The following is a 21176-nucleotide window of genomic DNA, read 5'->3' as shown; positions in this document are numbered from 1 at the left end:
CGACTGCGGGATGCTCTGGACAGGGACTGCTCTCAGCCTCGCGCGTCCACTACTGAGCGCAGCTGGCTCACCGCGGCTGCAGCGAGAGCTGGGGGTGGGGGCGGGACCTCTCCTGCTCGCCCCGCCCCTGCTGCTGGTGGCCCTCCCCGAGCGCCCCCTTCTCTTCTCTGAACCCCTGCACCCCCCGACCCAGCGGGGCCAGGTGAGGGTCCCTGCGCCCCCAGTGCCAAGCCAGGGAGCTCCCTCCCTCGGGGCTCGGGGGCACTGGGCTGTCAATCAATCCACAGGTGGGTGCAGACCCGGGGGCAGGCTCCGCTCGGCGTCTGTACCTGCTCTCCAGGGCCCCAGGGAAGCTAGTAGGGTCCCTGAATCCCAACAAGCTCGACTGGCCCACAGCTCAGACAGGGCTGTGCACTCATTTCCTGAGTCGTGGGCTGTCAACCTGGGGACTTCTCTGTCTCAGGCCTAAGGGCTCCCTCTTCTCAGAGGGGGTAGGCACACGCGGGGCCTCTCACGCGGGTGCAGCAGTCACCAACCCAAGATGCCCCACGACAACGCTGACTACCTGCTGGTGTGATCGTGCTCATGATCCCGATGAAACCCCAACACCCCAGGCTGGCCACCGGCCTGGTCGCACAGCCTGCGGAGCCCCAGCCCAGGCGTTTCCCAGCCCACTTTCAGTGTCCCTTTCTGGGCTCCAAGTGCACCGCAGCATTCTGAAGCTTGACCGTGGTCACCTAGAGTCTGTGGACAGACTGCTGGGCCACTCAAACCCTCTGATTCCAAAAGCCTGGGTTGGGGCGGACATCTGCATTTCTGGAAAGCTCCAGATGCGGCTGGGCCTGCAGGGACTGCACTCGGAGAGGTGTGGGGGCTGTGCAGAGGGTCTGTCCTGGGGCGCGCAGGGTCCTGATCCCAGCCCTGCCTTTGGCTGAGCCGGCTGGACCCTCGGAGCACCTTGTTCTTGGGGACCAGGTGGAGATTAGGAGTTCTCATCCCAAAGACAGAGAGACGAGTCTGGAGCCCTCTGCAGCTCAGGCCCAGAGGCAATGACGTTTCTCTCTGGGAAGCCAGGGGTCGGGGGAGCGGACAGAAGGGAGGGCCACGGGCTGGAGGAACAGGACCCCAGAGCTTAGCTCCACGCAGGGAGGTGCCATCCGTCACAACTGCGCCTTTCAGTGAATTGTCCGCTTACAGGGTGTCTGCCCCCCCGCCCCCCCCTTACACAAGGATGGGGTGGACACTGCTGTGATGGGGCTACCACCTGGCTCAGCTGCCAGATGCAGACCCGAATCTGAACCACCCTGTGCCAGTCCACCTACAGTGTGTGGTGTGCATGCGTGCATATGTGTGCGTGTGTGTGCATGTCACGGCACTGCAGGGGAGTTAGAGATGGCACTGCAGGTTAGCTTTTCCCGGAAGCTCTGACCCGGGACAGCCAGGCAGATTAGGATATGCATCAACTTCTTGTGACTTGTATCCTGAGTCAGGGAAGCAGGGGAGGGGGCCTGGACACTGTGCTGCCCAGCTTGTCCTTCCCTGGGTGACTGCCGAGTCCTTGAGCCAGGATCCTGGAGCTGGTGCCCCTCACCCCTGCAGCTTTGTGTCAGGTTCTGCCAACCTGTTGGAATAAACACACCAGTCTGGTTGCCATGGTGATTATGATGGCTTGGAAGAGCTGAGGGCTGCAGCTGCTGTAAACAGGAAGTTAGGAGGGGCTGCTTGCACCACTCACTCATGCCCTGGGGGTGCCAAGGGCAAGGCCAGTGGCATCAGAGGCAGTAGTCCTAAAACTAATTAACCTGTTGGCAGAAAGCCCCTGGAGACTTCATCATTCTCCTTAGACAGGCAAACTGAGGCCCAGACAGGGAGAAGGGCTTGAATAGGGCCACAGAGCAACAGGCTGGGTCCCAAGCTCAGCCCTGAGCCTCAGTTTCCCTAGGAAAGCTTGATCCCCAGGGCTTCCCTCCACACACACACTTCCGGGGACTGGAGAGATGGTCCCATCTGTGTCTGATCCCTTCATCCTCCCTCTCTGTTCTGAGACCGAAGCTGCGCCTGTCTGCGCCAATCAGACCCCTTTTCTGCTGTTCCCCCTCTGTTGCCCTGGGCCACGATTTCCCTCATTTGTAAAATAGCAGTGTCCATCCTGGGGGCCTCTGGGAGACCTAAGTCTCAGCATGGAGCACAGCTGGTTAGCGCTTGCTGCGTGCTTTTTAAAATTTTTTATTTTATTTATTTATCTTTATAGGGGAAGGAGAGAGGGAGAGAAATATCAATGTACGGTTGCCTCTCGTGTGTCCTCTGCTGGGACCTGGCCTGCAGCTCAGGCACGTGCCCTGACTGGGAACCGAACTGCAATCCTCCTGCTGTATGCTCTTCATTCCACAGGGGTGGGAACTGTTTGGCCTGACCTCCAGTGGCCTGGGGAGCGGAACGTTTCCACCCCTGAAGTTTGGGGGTGGAAGCCGATCCTGTTGATCCCACAGCCAGCAGAGGGTGGGGAGGGTGCTGCCCCACTCTTCTACCTGCACCCCAGACCCTGCTCTGAAGAGTCACCCTCTGCCCGACGCCAGTGCTGAGCAGTGGAGGTGGTGAGGGCACGTGTGGGGGCACGCATGTGTCACAGCAGGTGTCAGGACACAAGACATTCTGCCTAAAGGAGGTCAAGGCTCTGCGTTTCTGGGAGGAAAGGGCCTGACAGGTGGGAGGACTGGCTTCTCCTCCTTCAGGCCAGGAGAAAAGCGCCCGGCTGTGGATAGCACTCTGATGACGTGCTGAGTGGGGAAAGGATGGTGTGGGAGATGAGGGCACCTCAGTGAGTCCACACTAGGCTACAGGTTTTAATAACAAACCAGCTCACCCTCTTTGGTGGCAGCCTTTGGAATTGCAGGCCTAGCCTCTGGGGGGCCAGGCTCCTCCCACCACCCTCTGAACCCTAGCAACTGTCCAGGACAGAGGCGGGGGGAAGCGGGTAGGCCATGGGACTTGGGCAAGGCTCCTTGCCTGCTCGGGGCTGGAGGGTGCTGAGAACCGCAGGAACCTGTCCCATTGCCTCCGCCATCCTGAGTGGTTCTGCCAGCAGAGGTGGCTTCAGGTGGGAGAGGGCCTGCCCCAGGTGACTCTTTGCCTTAGATGCTGCTTCCTGGGGCATAGGCTCCAGTTCAGTGCGGGGGTCCTGTTACCAGCACCTGCACAGGTGAAGCCTGTGCCAGGCCTAGGGCATAGAGGCAGTCTGTTCATTGGCCTTCCCATCAGCGTTTGGCACAGAGGCAGGTATGCTGGGGCCACCTCCAGCAACAGCACCTCCTACATTCACCCCTTTGTGGGGCCTGGACAGTATCAGGAGACAGAGCTGCAAGTAGGCCTAGAACTGGCTCCTCTGCAGAGCAGACATCATTCTCGGCACAAGTAAAGGATGAGATGCCCTGGTCCCTAGCTCTGGGGGCTCCAATTTCTCTCTCCCTGGAGGAATGGAAGGGGCAGCATGAGCATCCAGCAGGCCCCTCCTCAGGAGAGCATCCTGGAAGAAGGGGTGGGTGTCACCTGGAAGGGCAGAGCCCAGGAGGGAGAAACCCAGGCCTGTGCTCTGTGACTTTGTTGCTTCCTTGTTGCCAGTGCCGGGTCTGGGGACAGTGGGGTGGATGGGACCCTGGTGCTCTAGCCCCATGGGGCCCACAGCCTCTGCAGATGGAGTCACAGCATCTAGAAGCCTTTGGGCGCCTCCTGAGCCCCTGCAGCAAGACACGTCCAGGTTCAGTGGAGGGGTGGCCAGGGCAGGCCTCCCGGCTGAAGCTGACTCAGACCTCTTTGAGCCAGCCCAAGTCAACACTGGGCTTCCGACCTGACACCTCGTATCGCAGCCTCACACTGGCAGAGCCTGATGTGGGAAGGCCTTGGGCCAACAGCTCAGGGACAGAGGTGGATAAGAGAGTAGACAGGTGTGAGGACACAGCACTAGTCTGGCCGGGACTGTCCAAGGACAGGGGACCCAGTCTGACCAGATGACTCAGGCCTGTAAGCAGTCACTATGGAGAGATGGAGGCTGAGGGCTGGCTAGTCCCCTCAGCCCTGGACACATTACCCCAGGAGCCCCATTAGGGTCTGACCTGTGTGCGCCTCTGCAAGAACCGCCCCAGGTCCCCAGTGGGAAGACCCTGCTCCAGCAGGCCAGTGGCCGCCGGCACAGGATGCCTTCCAGCCTTGCCCGCCCATGCCAGGGTCTTGGAGAGGACAGAAGGGATCTGACTGCAGTTCAAGGGAACATCACCCCCCACCCTTGGGCCAGAGGGCCTGACGCTGGAGACCGTAGAGAGAAGGCCGGAGCACCCCCGGGCACAGCAGCAGCGAGCGGGGCAGGAAAGGACACACCCTGCAGGCAACAGTTTGTGGAAATGTTTTAATCAGAGATTTTTAGATACAGTGGTTAATCTATTGCCCACAATTCCTCACTAATTAGGTGCCTCATGCTGGGAGCACACTCTCTTCCCTTACAGCAGAAACAGAACGATCACATTTCAGAGTTCTCCTGTTACAAGATTCACATCTTTAAGCCAAGAACTGTGGCACAAAAGGACATTTCATTAGCCAAAGTCACGACAATGTGCTAGAAACATTGATTACTTTAGAATGCTTTAACTAGAAAATATATTGCATTTCCATATATATTAACCATATACATGTGTAACTATTACTAAGTGTAGTTCAGTCATTACAAAATAAGACATTCTGGAAGGGGCGATACACACACGACCCACTGAACCCCCGCATAAGGCCCTCTGCGTTAGATAACCACCAACATTGGCCGAGAGCTCAGGGCTCAGCAACCCATCAGGTGTGTGGTCGAGCAAGTGAACAAGGCACTGGGCCCTCTGGCTGCGCTGTCAAGAGGCACCCTTCCTGGCCGAGGGCCCGATGACCAGCCCTCCTGCACTCCCTGCCCCTTCGGGGACCATCCCTACCTCAGTCCGTGTGCTAGAGCCACGAGCAACTGGTTCTGACAAGGGTCCTTGGGGTGGGAGGGCGAGGCTGGCTGGTAGAGGCCGGCCCTGGGCCTCTGTACTGCCCAGCCAGCAGTGTGCTCACCGGGATGCGGGGCCAGGTCCCTGCCTGCCACTTCCTGTCTCCATCTACAGCACCTCCCTGCTGAGCCAGGACCTGGGACTGTTCCTGACAGAACAGCCGACTCTTGGAAGCTCTGCCATGGGCTCCAGGGTTCTGAGAGCAGCTTCCTTGGGTGACCAGGTTCAGAACACTCCAGGAGACAGCAACAGTATGTGACAATGGCCCTCAGAGCTGCTCTCTATAGGGGTGTCCCCGTGCCTGACACTACCTGCATCTAGGGGTGGGGGCTGAGGTGGCGGTGAGCACGGGGTGGGGGGGGTTGGAAGTTACATGCAGAAGTCCGAGGGCAGTGACAGATGTGAGAGGGTCACATGCTGTGGCCCAGCCACCCTGCACTAGCGCCTGAGGAGGGCGAGTGGGTTAGAGTGGCCCCTACTCGGGCTCTGCCCCGGCCAGGCCTGAGGCATCCCCTCCTCCTGATAGCTAAGGTGGCGCACACGCAGGATGGGTCCTGACACCGATTTCAACTTGACCAGACCTGGACTCTAGCGCTCTTCAGCCTGAAGACCCGGGTGGGGTGCAGAGAAACCCTGCACACACGCCGTCCGCACACAGAGCTATTTACAAAGGGCCTGGCGAGCGCCACGTGGGACCAGGCGCAGGCAGCAAGACGAGCTGGGGCAGGGCCAGTGCTCTGAGGGGCCTGCAGCTGCGTGTGTGTGGGGCACACACCCCAAGGCTGCCTCCTCACACCTTTAATGACGATAATGCAACAAAAACCTTTATATAAACAGTTTATTTACTCTAAACAGCAACACAGACAAAACGCCATATAAACACAAAGGAAGTGGTGCGGAAACAAGAGGCCGGCTGACTTTGGATCTGAGGCCCACGGCAACACAACCCGGGTTCTGCAGCGGAGGCCAGAGGCGCGGCGGGGGACGGGCCGGTTTCTTTTTCGTACAGCCGGCTGGAGGCTACGTGTAGCTCGGACAGCGGGAAGCATGCCTGCACCCACGAGCGAAGGGAACTAGCTCCTCAGGGACTCGTAGAAGTATAAAAGTTTATCATTTTACAGCAGTTGAAATACTGACATCAATATTAAAATAAAAGCAAGTTTTACATAACAATCAAAAATACAAAAGACTGAAGGAAGAGACCCTGTATGAAAAACTGGGCAATTCAGCGAGTGGAGAACTGTGTACCAGCGGCGGAAATGGAAAATGGCGCCCGCCTGCCTCCCCTAGGTGACTAGTAATAGTAAATCGTATAGAGCAATGCTAGATCTGCGAACGTTGTAAACAAGTTCTTGCCAAACCAATCCCTTCCTTTTGATGTTGCCGCAGGTCGCTGCTTATGAGGGTGCAAACTTCTTGGCTTGTGCTCGAACCCTTTTCTCATATTCCACTCTGTTTTGGCTGAGGAGGTCAAGAGAGAGAGACGTTAGAACGGCCAGGCCCGGAGGTTCCAGAGTCTAACCGGTGACCAGCAGCTTTCTGTCTCTCATTGGAAACAGCACGAGTCATTCCGGAGAGAAAATGCAGACTGCTCACCGAGTCTTGGGAACAGACGGACATCTGGTGGGCTTTCCCACAGGGGGTGGGGGGCCTCTCAGTCCTGAGTGGGAGGGTGTGGAGGTGGGGGCGACTTTCTGGGGGCCTGGAGGGACCTCAACTGGGACTCCAGCATGAGGTGTGCTGCCAAGGAAAAGGGGCCGGTGGGCACTGCCCAGGCCAGAGTGACAAGCAGGGCGGGAGGGCAGTAAACTCGCTGCACCCAGGGATCGCTGTGACCTCCAGGTCTGAGGGTACACGACGATGTTTACGAACAGGGCTCCTGGACACACCAGATCACAGCTGTCAAACACCTCGTGGGCCGATCAGGAGCCCTCTGCGGAGCCCAGGCGACGCGTGCTCTTGGGGGCACTTGCACCCCAGTAAGCGTGCCAAACCTCCCTCAAAGCTGTGCTCTCAACAAGTGAGGCCGCCCAGAGCACTGGCCCTGGCCTGCATGCAGGCCCCGGGGTCGAGGGACAGACGGGCCACCACAAGAATTTCCCTTGGCTCTGCCAAGTGCAGAAAACACTCTGGTGCCTCAGGCTGACCTCGCCAGCCTCTCTGGGGAAAGACTGCGATGGCAGCACCACGTCCAGCTGAGGCCCAAGAATGAAGAACAGAGGACAAGCTTCTACGGCTAGGCCGTGCTGCCACCCTGGCCAAGGGCCCGGAGTCCCAGGGTGGAGGCGGCTAGCTAGGAGAACCCTGGAAGGAGCTGAAAGCGACAGCAGGGGCAGCCTAGTCCAGCCCTGATATTTACCAAGTGAGGCCAGGCACAGGCTGCATGTACTAGAGAGCCCCTGAGAGTGTAGGACACACCCTTCCAAAAGCATGAGAAAAGAGACCTGAAGAGAGAGGTGCCTGTAAATTAGTTGCCTACTGGAGAAATAGTGTCTCATTCCTGTGCAGTAGTGCACAGCTCGGTCTGGCACGTAAGGAGCCCGGAGCACACAACCAGGCAGGACCAGGCTCAGGCACAGAGCAGCGGCCCTGAGAACCCCTGCTGCGAACGCCACAGCTCTGCAACCACACGGTGAGTGCCACGGCAGATGGCGCCACGGGCATGACATCAACACACAGACCACTCACCCAAGGCAATGCACCCACCGCAACACACTCCGGGACTGGAGAGCTCTCTAAAGACCTGCGAGAAGACATTCTCGCTTTGTGGGCGACGTGGTCTATCTATTGCAGCGGTTCGGCTCTGACAGCAAGGACCCGAGTGGCCCTATTTACAAAGAGGCGCAGGCTGACAGGGCCCGATGCAGACAGAAGTCACAGTAAAAACTAACAGCATTCAGCTCAAGGGTCCAGGTATGAGGACTCCTCTCCCAGAGCCGCTGATGCACAGCAGTCACTGAGACGCGAGTCACCTCAGGCCAAGGTCTGCTGGAATCACCCAGAGCAATTCCTTGGGCCTCACGGAGAACAGGACGAAAGTCTGAAGCAGGGGCTGCCAGCCCAGGAGCTGGGAGAAGGTGGACCTCACTCCTACCCAGTAGCATCGTGTCACTCAAAGCCACCAGGGGGCTCCCCCAGCCAACATCTAGGTTGGACCCAGGAACTGGAAGCCATTTGGGGGGGGGAAGAAATGTATCTCTTACAATGGGGTGCTTCTCTTAGATGAACTCAGGCCACCTGTGTTGCTCAGAGAGGCCTACCTGTAACTTGTTGCAATTCCAGAAAGGTCCCCTTGGAAGGAACAAGTCCATGCCTGGCCTCTCCTTGTGGGTCAGCCCCTTGGGCTCCAACTGTCTGAACATGGGTAGGTGGAGCAGTAGGGGGTCAGACCCCCAGCCCAGAATAACACCACCCTGTCCAGAACAGCCTGGAGGGCTGGCCAGGAAGGCCAGGGTCTTCTTCACTGTCCACCCACCCAGCCCCATGTGCCAGGTGTAGCTCTGCCACCCACACTAAGTCACAGCAGGCTGTCCTCTCACAGCACCCAGCTGGGACGTCACAGCAGCTGGGGTACCAAAAGCAACTCAAGAGACACTGCCCTAATGGAACATGTCCCTCGAGTTGCCACACCCAGGCGGGGCCCAAAAACAGGAGAGGTGGGAGGTCTGGGGCCTCGTCCTCCGACGCCCTTCCCTGAGTTGGACTGGGCTTCTGGAAGCATGGGGTTTGCCTGGCCATAGCCCATCAGCGACAAAGCGGTCAACAGGAGCCCCTGTCCCCCAACTCGGCCTCCCGCCAAGCCCCGCCAACATTGCTCTGGCCACAGCAGCCCTGGCTGCCCACTCTCGCCACCACAGGCCCTTTGCACGTGCAGCTCCTCCCCAGGCGCCTCCATGGCCACCTCAGTTTCCTCTTTGTGGCACCGACCCCTGCTGCCACCATGTGAGCTTGGGTCTAGGCTGGCAGGGGCATCAGGACTGCCCACCCACTCACGGCTTCCTACTGGCAGATGGGACTGGACTCCCAGGGAAGCCATACAGGCCAATGAGCAGTGACAGCAAGTGCAGCAAGACAGCTACTAACCAGTAAATTGTGTAGGCCTCTGCTTGAGCTGGATCTTGGATATTTGGTTCATTTAGAAGTTCCTGTATTCCTAACAAGATCTGTGTGAGAGAAAAACAAAGCAAGGCGGGGGGTCAGTAGTTTGAAAGGCGAACCCCGGTCCGGAGGAAGGGCGAGGCGACGCCATCGTGCCGCGTACCTGCTTAATCGTGATGGCCGGCCTCCAGTCCTTGTCTTCCTCGAGGATGGACAGGCACACGGTGCCGGAAGGGTACACGTTCGGGTGAAACAACGGCGGTTCAAATTTGCCTGGGCCACACGGAAGGGAACATGTTTTGGTGGCAGTTGTCCTACAGAATCGTGTCCCATCCTGACGACACCCCCAGCTCCCCTGTACTGGGACACCTTGCTGGTCATTGGGCATTTCCCAAAGAACTGTTTACAAAAAACTGGCCACAAGGTGGGAGGAGGCAGGAGAGGAGGAGCAAGGGTGCCTTCAGAGGCAGAGCCGTCCCCGCCCAGGGCCCTGCTTCAGGACGGCGGCCCCTGCCGGCCAGCCCGGCCCTGGGAGGACGGGGAGGGCGGCCGCAGCAGGTGGTAAGGCTCCCGGGGAGGCGGCCAAGGTCTTTCCGCACGAGTTGGCTGTCTTCACAGCAGCTCATTTTGCTTCAAAAACAGAGGCTTTTAGGACCCCATATTTTTTCTTTAAAAAAAAAAAAAAGTGTATTTTCTATTTAGAAAAAAACCAATACACACAGGAAAAAAACCCCCACTACCAGTAGCCCCACTCAGGGACGCTCACCACAGCTGACATTCTAGCACATTATTATCTTCTGGGTACCTTCTCCCTTTCTATTTTTAAACATGGATTATACCTAGAACATGGATTATACCTAGAAAAGTGCGACCCAGTACAGTGTGATGAATTACCAAAAAAACAAATACATCTACCAACAGCTTCCTAGAAAACTCCTTCATACCCACTCCATTTGCCCCACTAACCCAAACTGCAACCCCCGAGGGAAGAGGTCTTGAGCTGTCTGCACGGGGACCCACTCGGCATGTGTGGGCCATGTCCTCACAGGCAGTGGCCCTTCCTCACTCCTGCACAACACCCGTGGGGCCTGGCTGCCCCACAGACTTGGCCACTGCAGTGCACACTGGAGCGAATTCAAATAGAGCAGCGATTGTTCTTGGAAGGTAGTTCCATGGAAATATTGAACCACAGGTGTCTGTGCCGAACACAGACAGACACTGCCAGTTTCCAAAGCGGCTCTACCCACTGTTGTCCCACCGTTTCCTGGCTTCGTCAACACCTGTATGTCAGCTCTGGACGTTGGCTGTTGTCAGGTGAATCGTGGTTGCTTCTCAGGGCTCTAAGCTGCATTGCCCTGGCAACCACCAGGGGTGAGCAACTTTCATTCATTGGGATGAAGTGGCTACTTCTTTGGAGAAGTTCTTGTTTAAGGCTCTTGCACACTTTTCTATCAGGGTTGTCTCTCTGATTTGTAGGACCTCTTTACATATTCTGGACAGAAGCCTTTTGTCAACTACATGTCTTGCAAGTATCTCGTCCCACTCCAAGTTTGCCTTTTTGCTCTTTTAATTGTATATTTTTGTGAACACAATTTTAATTTAATCTAATTTATGAATCTTGTTTCTTAGAAGAAAAGTGTACCAATGACAAACACCAACATACCCAAGCCCCCCAGCCCTGCTTTCTGGTTCGTCTGGTTGTCTTCCACACAAAGTCACTCCCAGCCTCTCACATCACCTGTCGCACGGCCTGTTGCTGACCTTCACAGAAGGCCTCCAGCACGAACTACTCTGTGTGTCTCCGTCCACCTGAGGGTACGTTCGGGAGATTCATTCGTGTGCTGTGCCTGTACCTTCTTCACTCCTGCGGCGCCTCCCAGTTTCGGCTCTTGCAGACAGGGCTGCCATAAACACGCTTGTCCATTTGTGGGGACCACGTGTGCACCTCTGCTGAATACTGACTTGAGTGGAACAGCTGGGTTCTTAGGCAGGCAGGCATAAGTTTAGCTTCAATAGAAATAGCAGACAGCCTTCCCAAGGAAATGTTCAAAACTTCCTTTCTCTCCGGCACGCGCCTGGGGGCACTGGCTGCTCCGCAGTCTCTCCTGCCTCAGTCACCTGTCTGTCCCCTCTGTGGCTGTGCCTTGTAACTCTCCAGTAAAGAAGTCAGGCATCTCTTCTATGCTGAGTGGCCAGGTGGAGAACCTCTCCCAGACGGCCTATTCCATCAAATGGTTAGCCTTTTTCTTAACGATTCGTAGGTGCTCTTGACATATTCAGGATAAGTACTGATATATGTATATAACCTTACCTCTTCACTCTCAGTGGTGTCTTTCAGTGACAAGATGGCCTCGACTTCAGTGTAGTCCAACTGATCATTTCTCCCCTCTGGAGAAAAGCACTTTTCATGCTACCCTGGTTAAGAAAGCTTTGCCTACCCAAGTCATGAAGGCACCCTCCTGTCTTCCTCTAAAAGCTGTACTGTCCCACTCGCCTTCCCACCAGCCCTCGCAATCCATCTGGAAGGCCTCTGCTATGGCAGAAGGGAGACTGAATTCCCTGCTCCTCCACTGGGGCACTTGGTTGTCCCAGTCCACAACCGGGAGGATGGCATCAGAAGGCCATCCTCCTGCCATGACCTGTAGCATCACCTCTGTCACAAACCATGCCACTGTGCCCCTGGTTTATCTGGGCTCTTCGCTCTGTGTTTCAATTACTGTGTCTCTGCAGCAGGTCTCAGTCTGGTTCATGTCTTGGCCATCCTGTTAACGGGTCTGGGTACTTTTTACTCCACAAGCCCCAACCTGGGCCTCACCATCCTTCCTTTCTAAGGCTCCAAGGGCCACGGAAACTCTCAGTGCTCTGCATTCCCTACATTTTAGAGCCCGTGCGACAATTTCCACAGAAACGTGCTTGGATTCTGATTGTGATTACGCTGACCCTGCAGAGCAGCCGGGAGAACTGACGTTTTTCTAACAGTGTGTCCCGACCCACACACAGCCTGTCCAGCCCATCCCTCAGGCTGCCTTTCATTCTCTCAGAAACGTTTTCGTTCTTAGCACAGAGGTCTTAAAACATCTTTTGTTGGAATTTATTGCAAGGTACCTGACACTACTATAAAGGGTATAGTTTTACAGCTCTTATTTGTTGTAACTGTATGAAAATGGGTTTTTATATATGAGTGGGGACCCAAAATACCCCAGGAAATTATTTCTAAAAAATTGTGTATTTATTCTCACGTTTAAACTTCAGTCACCTTCAAAGTACTCCCCATTTGACGCAATATACTTATTGAGACTTTTTTCCACTGGTCAGAACAGTTTTCAAATTTGTTGATTTTGATGTCTTTTAGTGCTTCTACCATTTTTTTTGTTTGTTTGTTTCACCTCTTCCACATCAGCAAAATGTTTTCCTTTGAGGACTTTTTTCATTTGAGGAAACAAAAAAAAAGGTGCTTGAGGCAAAAACAGGTGAACAAGGAGCACAGGGGTCACACCTTCGTTGGTCAGAAACTTCTGAACAGTGTGGTGTGGCCAGATGTGCTCGTAAATCACCCCTCACGAAATGGACAAATGCACTGAAACAGTCTTCAAAAAACATTCACTGAAGCTGAACACAGTGTCTCAACACAATGCCAGTCGGCACACTGATACAGATGGGACCCTAGAACACTCACCTAGTGGGGGAAGCCTGTACTACAAGGCGCCCACCCTCCAGAAGATAATTACAGGGTTTTTTTTGGGGGAGGGTCATCCCCCTATTATTAACCTTTTATTCAGGAATCTTAATAAACTTAAAGATGGTCTATGACCTATGCCTTCCTTTCTCATCTCTCTGCTGGGACTTCCTTTTCTCACTTTGCTACATTTGCTTGGAATTTTAATACAATGTGATGAAAGCAACTACAATTCACCTCATTTATTTGAATTAATACCTGCACATGGCAAAACAAAACAAAAAACTAAACAGTGAAGAACCACCCCAGTGAAATGTCTCCACCCCAAAGGCAACATTGTGACTTGATAATTTAAGTAATTCCTCCGGTGGATATCATTATAATGGGAAACATACTTCTACCCCTCAGATCACTGACCACAAGAGCCGGCGGTCACGTACAGTCTTGCCTTCCCATGTGCTGGGCACCTTCCCACACTTTGGGGCCCATGTCAACTCATTTAATTAACTTAGACGTGGATAGTGTTTCAAGGGGAGAGATTCGGCGGCCCCTCTCCCTGCCCTGAGTTTTGCTAAACTGTATCACGATGGTGTAGCTGTAGAACTGTTTTACATGCAGCCTCGGCCTGTTCTTCCTTTGCTGGAGGCTTTACTGTGCTACCCATCCAGACTGCAGTTGTGGGCACGAGTCGGCTGTGAAACTCTGACAGACAACAGGTCAGGGCAAACGAAACCCTCCAGGGAGTGCGATTCTCCGAATGGTGGTCCTTCTGCACGTCTGTCCCCATCTGGAACCAGTATGTGGTGGCTTCAACCCTGACAGGCACTAAGGGTTCAGGAGCCTCACCTGGATCTTATGATCCTTCCCTCTAGGACCGACGAACTTCCCAGTCATGGAGCTGAGACCTGAGGCTTGGCCTGTTAGGTACACCCCCCCCCACCCCAGGGTGAGAAAAATCAGGTCCACAGTCCACCACAGCCACAGGGTTCAGAGAGCCAGGCCGCCCCGTGCAGAACAGTGTGTGAAGGAGCCGACACCCCTGGAGGTCAGGCTCTCTGAAGGGGACTCGGATCTCTGCTGGAGCATGGTCCAAACCAACCTTTGAGGACTCCACTGTACTTACATTTTGGAGGTGAGGATGGATAGTCGTCTTTGAAGAGCATCCGTAGTTTAAACAAGCCTCCTTCCCAAGGGGTCTGTTGGGAAGTGAAGCTGTAATCAGCGGTGTGACACCTTCTGCTGCGGGAGCCCAGGAAGAGGAGGGGTATGCTGCTGCTACACAGTCCCACATGGGCCCCAGCGACGCACCCGCAGCCCAATGCCCCCACAACACAACCGGCGGGCCCTCTATGCGTCCTGAGGGCCAGTGGGAAAGAATCCTCCCTGCAGAGGGCAGACAGGTGGCTCATGGCAGCTGTGCCCTCCAACCCCAGGATGGGGGTCAGGGTCTGCGCCTGAGTGGCTACAGTGACTTAAGTGAGCTCAAGTGCGGATCCCCTCCCAGCTCCTTAGTCCAACACTCCTTCCTGACCGGGAGGGAGACAGCTACAGCCCACTGGCCTCACCCTAAGACGAGGGCCTCAGTGGAGGCTGGGATGCATGCTGGGCTCTCCAGAGTTTCAGAAACAGGGCATGACCAGACCACACAGTCCTGTGAACAAAGTCTTAATCCTGCCAGCTCGGTTCAGGGGAAGGAGATCATCAGGAAGTGCTAAGGCTGAGCATAGCAGATTCTCATAAGAGGCCATAGGTGGCAGGAAGTGGATGTGATGAGGCCTCAACCCAAACACCTCAGGGTCTCCTTCTCTTGAAGTCCCCAGGAAGAACTGTACACTGGGTTACTGGAGACCCTCCATTCCTAATGCCTCAAATGAACTGGTTCTAACTGCCCAACCCACTTAGAGAAGCCAAGGCGACCCTACATTGCGGGGACTGTGGTTGTGTATTAGGGACACGTGGGGCCCTATGTTGCCATCACAGGTGGTCAGTGCCTGGTCTGTACATCAGGGCTTTGCAACCATTCCAGACTCAGATGCCAGGAGGAGCACTGCTGTGTCCAGGCTGCTCCAGCTGTGCCACGCCCAGAAGGACAAACCTGGAGACCCTCAGGGTACCCCTGCCCCCTTCTCCACCCTGTCTCCAAGACTCCCTTCACTCCCAAGGAGATAGCAGGGTCTGGGCCCACAAGCCCTGCTGCCCTAACCTTGTCCTACCACCTCCTGTCCCCTGGCCCGTGTGACCGTCATGTGTCATGCACATTTGATCCTACGTCCTCCTGAAGGGTTGGGGTGTCCCCAGCAGCCTGCCCCTCGCACGCGCACGGGCGCTCCTTACCCCTTTCTTTCCTGGAATGGCGCACTCCCAGTTCATGAGGTTCATCGTGCCGTCGGGATTTTTGGTTGGGACAGCCACAAATCCCTGACAGGAAAGCACACACAAGCACATTAGAGCTGTGGCGGCTCCTGTCAGCTGCTTGAAGGAACTACCGTGCACCCCCCCCCCCCCCGGCGGCACAGGGCTCGGAACTGGGCCCTGTCCCTCCGCGGGGACTGGGCGGCGCTGCCACAGGGGATGACCCACTGTACTACACAAAGAAATAAAGCTGTCCTTACAAATGGGTGGTCTTTTCTCCAAGCTTTCCTCTCCTGGGCAAGTCTGCTGAGGGCAATCCCCGACATATTCAAAGTCCTGAAAGAGAGAGCAGAGATGCAATCAGGAGGAAAACTCGGCTCCTTCTGGCCCTTCCCTCTCACTCCTGCCCAGTGGGCAGACTTGGTTCCCAGAAGCAGGTAAGTTGAGGGTCTCAAGTAGCCCACAGAAACCACACTTGCTCTTAGAAAGCTGCTCCGTCCAGAGTCGGGACAGGTACCAGGTCTCCTTGGGAGGCACCAGCCTTCTCCCACAGGCAGATCACCAGGGAAGACCCCCAGACTCCACAGCTCACCCCTCAGCCTCCATTTCACGGTGACACAGAGTCCAGAGAGGCGAAGCTGCAGAGCCAGGTCACAGCGCTGCTAGGTGGTGCACAGGGAGGGATGCTGTGCACTCCCAGCAGACACCTGGCCCCTGTCCTGCCCGCCTTCAGTCACACCCAGCAGCAGGCTGGAGTGACAGGGATCTGGTCCTACCATCAGACTATACAGAAAAGGCAGGGACATCCAGAGCACTGGCCTGAGACCTGGGGAGAGCAGGGATGAACTGCTTCCCTTTACTGGTGTGGGAATGTGGGGGCCATTTCAGACCCACGACTTAGAATCAGGGTTTAGAATTCAGATTCTGGCCCAGCCAGGAGGATGACCATTGAAGGCCACCAAGTGGAAAAGTGGTCCAGGCCGAAGGGCTGCTCAACTGCATTGTGGACAAGTCCAGGGACAGGATTCCCGGCCCCGGCACCTGAAAGACCCACTTGCCACCAGGGTCCCAGGCTCCTTCCTCTGTCCCCCCACCCCTTCTCTTCCTACAGCCCCACCCTACTCTGCACTCTGTGAAGACTAGTGATCAAGGTCTATCTCCCATTTACTCTGGGAAAGTCAATAAAAGGGGAGCAGGTTAGCAGGGCCCAAGAACCCTCCAGGAACACTAGAAGGAGCAGGAAGACCTCGGCAGGCTGGGAATACAGATGCTCAGAGCTTGGCTAGCCTGGAGCTGTTCATATGAGCAGCCTAGAGCCCTCAAGTAAAGCAGCATATGCGGGCACCTGGCACACCAGACCAAACTGCAGGGCGCTGAATTGTAACCCCGGCTCCAGCTACCTGTGAGGAAGCAGATACAGAGGTGACATGGTCACAAAACCTGCGGGCCAGTTTGACCTTAAGTGTATTTGTTGGTCTTTGAAGTTCACTGAAACACTGAAAAGACTCTGAACCAAGTATTTACCACAAACAAGGCTTTAACAAGACAAATGGTGACCAGCAGCTTCCCTAAGACCTCAGGTTTATGCTGAAGCCAGGGGACAGCCCTCCTCCCTGCCTCTGTAGGGTGCAGGGAACACCTCAAGTTCCCGAGCACAATGTGTGATGTCCACTACAACTACAACAGGGTTCTCAACCAGGTATGACAAAACACACCTCCAGCAAGGACAACACTTAACAGCAGCCATGCCTCCCAGCCCCACCTCTCCCACTGCCCCAGCCTCCACCAGGCCTGTACTAGAGATAGGAAGGGAGGTCCGGAGTATCTTGCCTACTAAGGGTGGAGACTCAACACAAACCCAGTGGGCTTCTAACTCCCTCAGAAGCCCTGTGGGTGGGTGGCAGAGCTACTTTCCCTCCCGGGCAGCACTCCAGAACCCTGTACCTAGTACTTCAGCCTCCCCACCCCATCTCCGCTCCAGCTGACCTGCACCTGCCTCAGCAACCCAGACTGCACCCTTCACCCCAGCTCCCCACCGCTTGGCTGCCTGGCCCCATCTCCCCAGGCTCACACTATATGCACAGGAGGGGCTAGGTCAGGCCAACAATTCGACAGCAGACATCAAATATACATTCCCAGGCCAGCCCCCCATGGAGCCAGGAACTCTGGGTGGGCTCCAGTGCTCCTTACAACTGTTTTCCCAAAGAGCAGGCATAGAATAAGGCGGGGTTTGGGACCCCCACTACAGAAACACAGTGGCACCCAGCGCCACCCAGGAGTCCAGGTCTCAGGACACTGGGCCAGATACTATCAACCACCAGACCTACTCGATGTTGTACGTTTGCAAAAAACAGGTACGCTTATGTTATTACAAGAAAGTGAGGATCAGCCCTAACCGGTGTGGCTCAGTTGGGTGCGCATCATCCAACAACAACAACAACAAAGGCTGCTGGTTCAACTGCTGGCCAGGGCATATGCTTGGGTTGACTCCCAGTTGGGGCACATTGGAGAGGCCACAAACTGATTGATGTTTCTCTCTCACGTTGATGTTTCTTTCCCTCTCTTTCTCCCTCCCTTCCCCTCTTTAAAAAATAAACAAAATCTTCAAAAGAAACAGAGAGGGGGGGGTCAAACTCAAAGCCCTCCAGTCAAGCACACTGTCAGGGAGACAGGTGGTGATCACACCCATTCTGGCTGTGATCACCACCACAAAGCCCAGAGCTCTGGCCTGCCCATTCCTTTGGTGGTGGTGGTGGTGGGGGTCTGACCCCCTCACTGAGACACTTGTAAAGAGCCTGCCAGGACACTGCCCTGGGGGGCTCACAGGTGAGGAAGTCCCGCCCTGGGAAGTGCTAGATGCCAGGAGATGCAAAGCAGGATTATGGGGAGGAGAGGCACCTGCTTTTAAATAGTGGCCACAGAGCACAGCCTGCAGCAATCTGGCAGGATATTGTTCCAGGCTCAGAAACAGGAGGGCCTGTGGGCAAGAGGCATGGAAAGAGCGGGCTTGCACAAGGGAAAGCCCGCAGGGGTGCGGGACAGAGGAGCACACCAGCCGGCTTCAGCTCGAAGTGGGCAGTGATAGTGATGGCTGGCTGGGAGGCTGAGGTGGTAGCCCTGATGTCTGGAAATTCTTAATTTCTAAGTTTCTCAAGCCCTTCACTTCAGCTAGTTCTTCTAAATGGTAAGACCCACTGCTATCCCCATCCCAGTGGCAATGCTCTCCCGACCCCTACTTCCAGGCTTGAGGGCATGGAGCATGTTACCTTCCGGTGCACTGCCCCGCCCACTGACTTCCCCCACGAACAGGGCTCCCAGAGGGCATATGCCTGGCCAGGGCAAAGTAGACAGCACAGGCTGGTAGGACACCTCTGCTGAATCAACTAACACAGAAGTTCAGTAACTGAAGACAAGCAACCCAGTAAATGGTTGTTTCAGTGAGAGGTAAGGTCTCTAGTGCGTCTGAGCCAGGCAGGCATCAAAACAGGTGTCTGAAGCCCCAGGCCATCTCTAGAACACTGAGGAGACATGGGCCCCATGTGGGTTGACACAATGCTCAGAGGACTCCAGAGGGGCTGGGCCTGGCCCAGGCCTGGTCTCAGGGGAGGGGAGCAGGGTGACCCCAAGTACAGTCTGACCCTATGCCAGGATACTGCCTCTTCTGAAGATGGGACAAAGGTGCCCATGGAGGCCCTATCCTAGCACCTAGCTGTGGGTGTCGCAGGTATGAAAGTTTAATGAGGGATCAGACAGGACCTCCTGCAGCCCCCTCTTCAGGGGTGCCAATGGGCCAGACCAGGCACCAATAAGATTCTTTCTGCCACCAGGGCAAAGAGCTACAGGTGCTCACCTGCACTGTCTCAGGCAGACGTCTGGTCTTCAAAATGGTGCTTCTACTTCTAGTGGCCTTTCGGGGTCCAGGGGTAAGCAGCCAATTTACTAACATTTTAATTACAAACAGAAACACCCATTTAGAATCCCACTTAAAATAGACTAGGCCTCTCTCCCAACAGAGAAGCACTTCAGGAGCAGCATTGTTACTAGATGGTTCTGAGCACAGAGCTGTAGATGTAAAGATAAAACGTCCATGAACTACCTGAGACAAAGGCTGGATTCTCCAGGCTATGTGGAGAGGTCTGCCCTCCACCTTCCTACAGCGCCCCCCCCCCCCCAGAAGTGGGCTGTACTTGAACTCACTCCTCTCAGATCAGCTCTGCCGGCTGACTTCATAGGTCTTACTGGCTTTGTGAGTGTGCCAAGTTGTTTATCTCCCCCAACCTCAACTTCCTCATCTATAAAATGGGCGATGCTACTCTGACCCCACATGCTTGCCCAGGACAAATAAATAGTACACGAAATGCCCTGGATGGTCTTTTCCCAGCAAACACAAACTCCCTCAGAGGGAAGGTATTCACTTTGCTTGACCCAAGCGCCCTGCATCAGGACACCCTCTTGCCCAAGCCTCACTTCCCGTTCTTTCCAAGGCTGTTTCTGAAGCAAAGTCCCAAATCCCAAGACTCACCAAAGGCACAACAGCATGCAGAATTAACCCCTAAACCATTCAAAAGGTCACAAGCAAGTCAGGACAAACTAGTATCCGTCTCCGTTGTCTATTGCATAGTTTCTCTACCAAAAAGTAACAATTCCTTAATAGCAAGAAACATTTAGCGCTGTATTCTTTCAAAGGAAACAAAGAGCCAACTTAGCAAGCACAGTATAGTAACTTTGCAAAGCCAGGAACTAAGCATGCTTTCAAAATATACAAACCACACCAGTTAAAACTGTGATTTAGGAGCGATTGCGGGCTGTGATCCTAACCCATCTAGTCACTCCCTTCCTTTTCTTCTCACAAAAACTACCAGGTCCAACCTCCCTTCAATTGATACAAAGCAATCTTAAAAACAAAAGAAAACTCTCCCTCTGGCGAAGCGCTGACGTTCAGGTTCCCACAAACGGCAAGTGGAGCTCCCTACAGGTACACGAAAACTCAGACTTGTTTTGAATTTTAGACATCAACCCCCTCCCCCGGCCTAATCGAGCCAGCAATTTTGCAATCCAAGACTTTTACTCTCTGCTGGGCCTCTCTGGCTAGCTGGAGAGCGCCACAGGTTTGTGTGCGGACCCGTGATCCCGGAAACGCACGTCCCTCGGTGGAGGGAAGCTCCTGTCAACCCCTCCTTGACTCCCCGGCCGCACCGCCAGCGCACGCCGGAGGGGACGCCAACACTTTCACAAGGGAAAGAGACGGGAGCCCAAGGGACAAGGCCAGGACGACGTCGAGGCTGGGCCGGCAGGGTCGGACTGTAGTCCACGGCGTAAACAGCTGCGAGGAGGACAGTTCCCGGGCGCGAGATCGGGATCAGGTCGGGGGTCTAGCAAGAGGCAAGGCAGGGGCCCAGGGGATCGCTGGTCGAGAAGCGCCCGCCCGCCCCGGCCCGGCCCGACGGCGGCGGGGGCCCCGCGCTGCGGAGGCCTGGTCCCCGCCCCGCCGCCGCACCCTGTGCGCCCCCAACCCGCGCTCACCTAGGGCGGTCGTGGCCCGGCGAGCGAGGTGGACTAGGCGGCGGCGACGGAGGCGGTGCGGCGCTTCCTTTGTCTCGGGACTTCCCTCCCGAGCCCGCTCCGCGCGCAGCCCGAGCGCTCAGAGGACCCCGGCGCGGGCGGGGCGCGGGGCGGGGCCTGTGGAGGCTGTCTGCCGCGCGCCTATACCGCGCGTCGCCGCCACTTCCCCGGGTCCCGAGCGGCCCTTGCCGCCGCACGTTGCGTGCCGCCTGCGCCCCGCTGCCGCGCGCCTGTGACCCGGGCTCGCCTCCGGAGCCCGGCCCAGGGGCAGTTTTCCAATTAGGCGGCGTCCTGGACACCTGCGCCCTTAAAGGAGCCGTGATTCCGATGTGAGGGAGCGTCTGCAATATCCCCTTTGCGATGCGAGCGTCCACTCAAGGATACGCCGGCAAGCAGCGAGGGGAGCTGGAGGCCAAGATCTCCAAGGGCTCCCCGGATGTTCCGTAGGCACTTCTGCGGGCACGGGT

The 21176-nt window shown here is 55.8% G+C and overlaps 1 protein-coding gene across 2 annotated transcripts; it reads right to left on the bottom strand.

The window, feature by feature from the left end:
* Window positions 1–4385: 4385 nt before the first annotated feature.
* On the bottom strand, window positions 4386–20761 carry UBE2I (ubiquitin conjugating enzyme E2 I). Of its 2 annotated transcripts, XM_037157242.2 has the most exons (8): window positions 20671–20761; window positions 18998–19086; window positions 15408–15483; window positions 15130–15213; window positions 13919–13991; window positions 9283–9392; window positions 9105–9184; window positions 4386–6482 (listed from the first exon to the last, which is right to left on the bottom strand). In XM_037157242.2, exons 3-8 carry the CDS (start codon window positions 15471–15473, stop codon window positions 6419–6421), a joined length of 477 nt encoding a protein of 158 aa, XP_037013137.1. In that variant the 5' UTR covers window positions 15474–15483; window positions 18998–19086; window positions 20671–20761; the 3' UTR covers window positions 4386–6418. The 2 variants fall into 2 exon arrangements, with proteins under 2 accessions (XP_037013137.1, XP_037013138.1); XM_037157243.2 differs by lacking the exon at window positions 18998–19086 and having other exon boundaries at window positions 20671–20755.
* Between the last annotated feature and the right edge of the window lie 415 nt (window positions 20762–21176).

This window comes from Artibeus jamaicensis, unplaced genomic scaffold (genome assembly GCF_021234435.1).
Source record: "Artibeus jamaicensis isolate MK-2021 breed Jamaican fruit bat unplaced genomic scaffold, CSHL_Jam_final contig_700, whole genome shotgun sequence".
NCBI lineage: Eukaryota > Metazoa > Chordata > Mammalia > Chiroptera > Phyllostomidae > Artibeus > Artibeus jamaicensis.
The sequence above is the reverse complement of the archived record's forward strand: the minus strand, read 5'-3'. Positions and strand labels throughout refer to the sequence as shown.

Coding starts and splice junctions, on each gene's coding strand:
- UBE2I (XM_037157242.2), bottom strand. CDS start 15,473: ATGTCGGGGATTGCCCTCAGCAGACTTGCCCAGGAGAGGAAAGCTTGG. Junction 15,214..15,407: donor GGAGAAAAGACCACCCATTT/GTAAGGACAGCT, acceptor CTTTCCTGTCAG/GGATTTGTGGCTGTCCCAAC. Junction 6,483..9,104: donor GAGGCCTACACAATTTACTG/GTTAGTAGCTGT, acceptor TGACCTCCTCAG/CCAAAACAGAGTGGAATATG.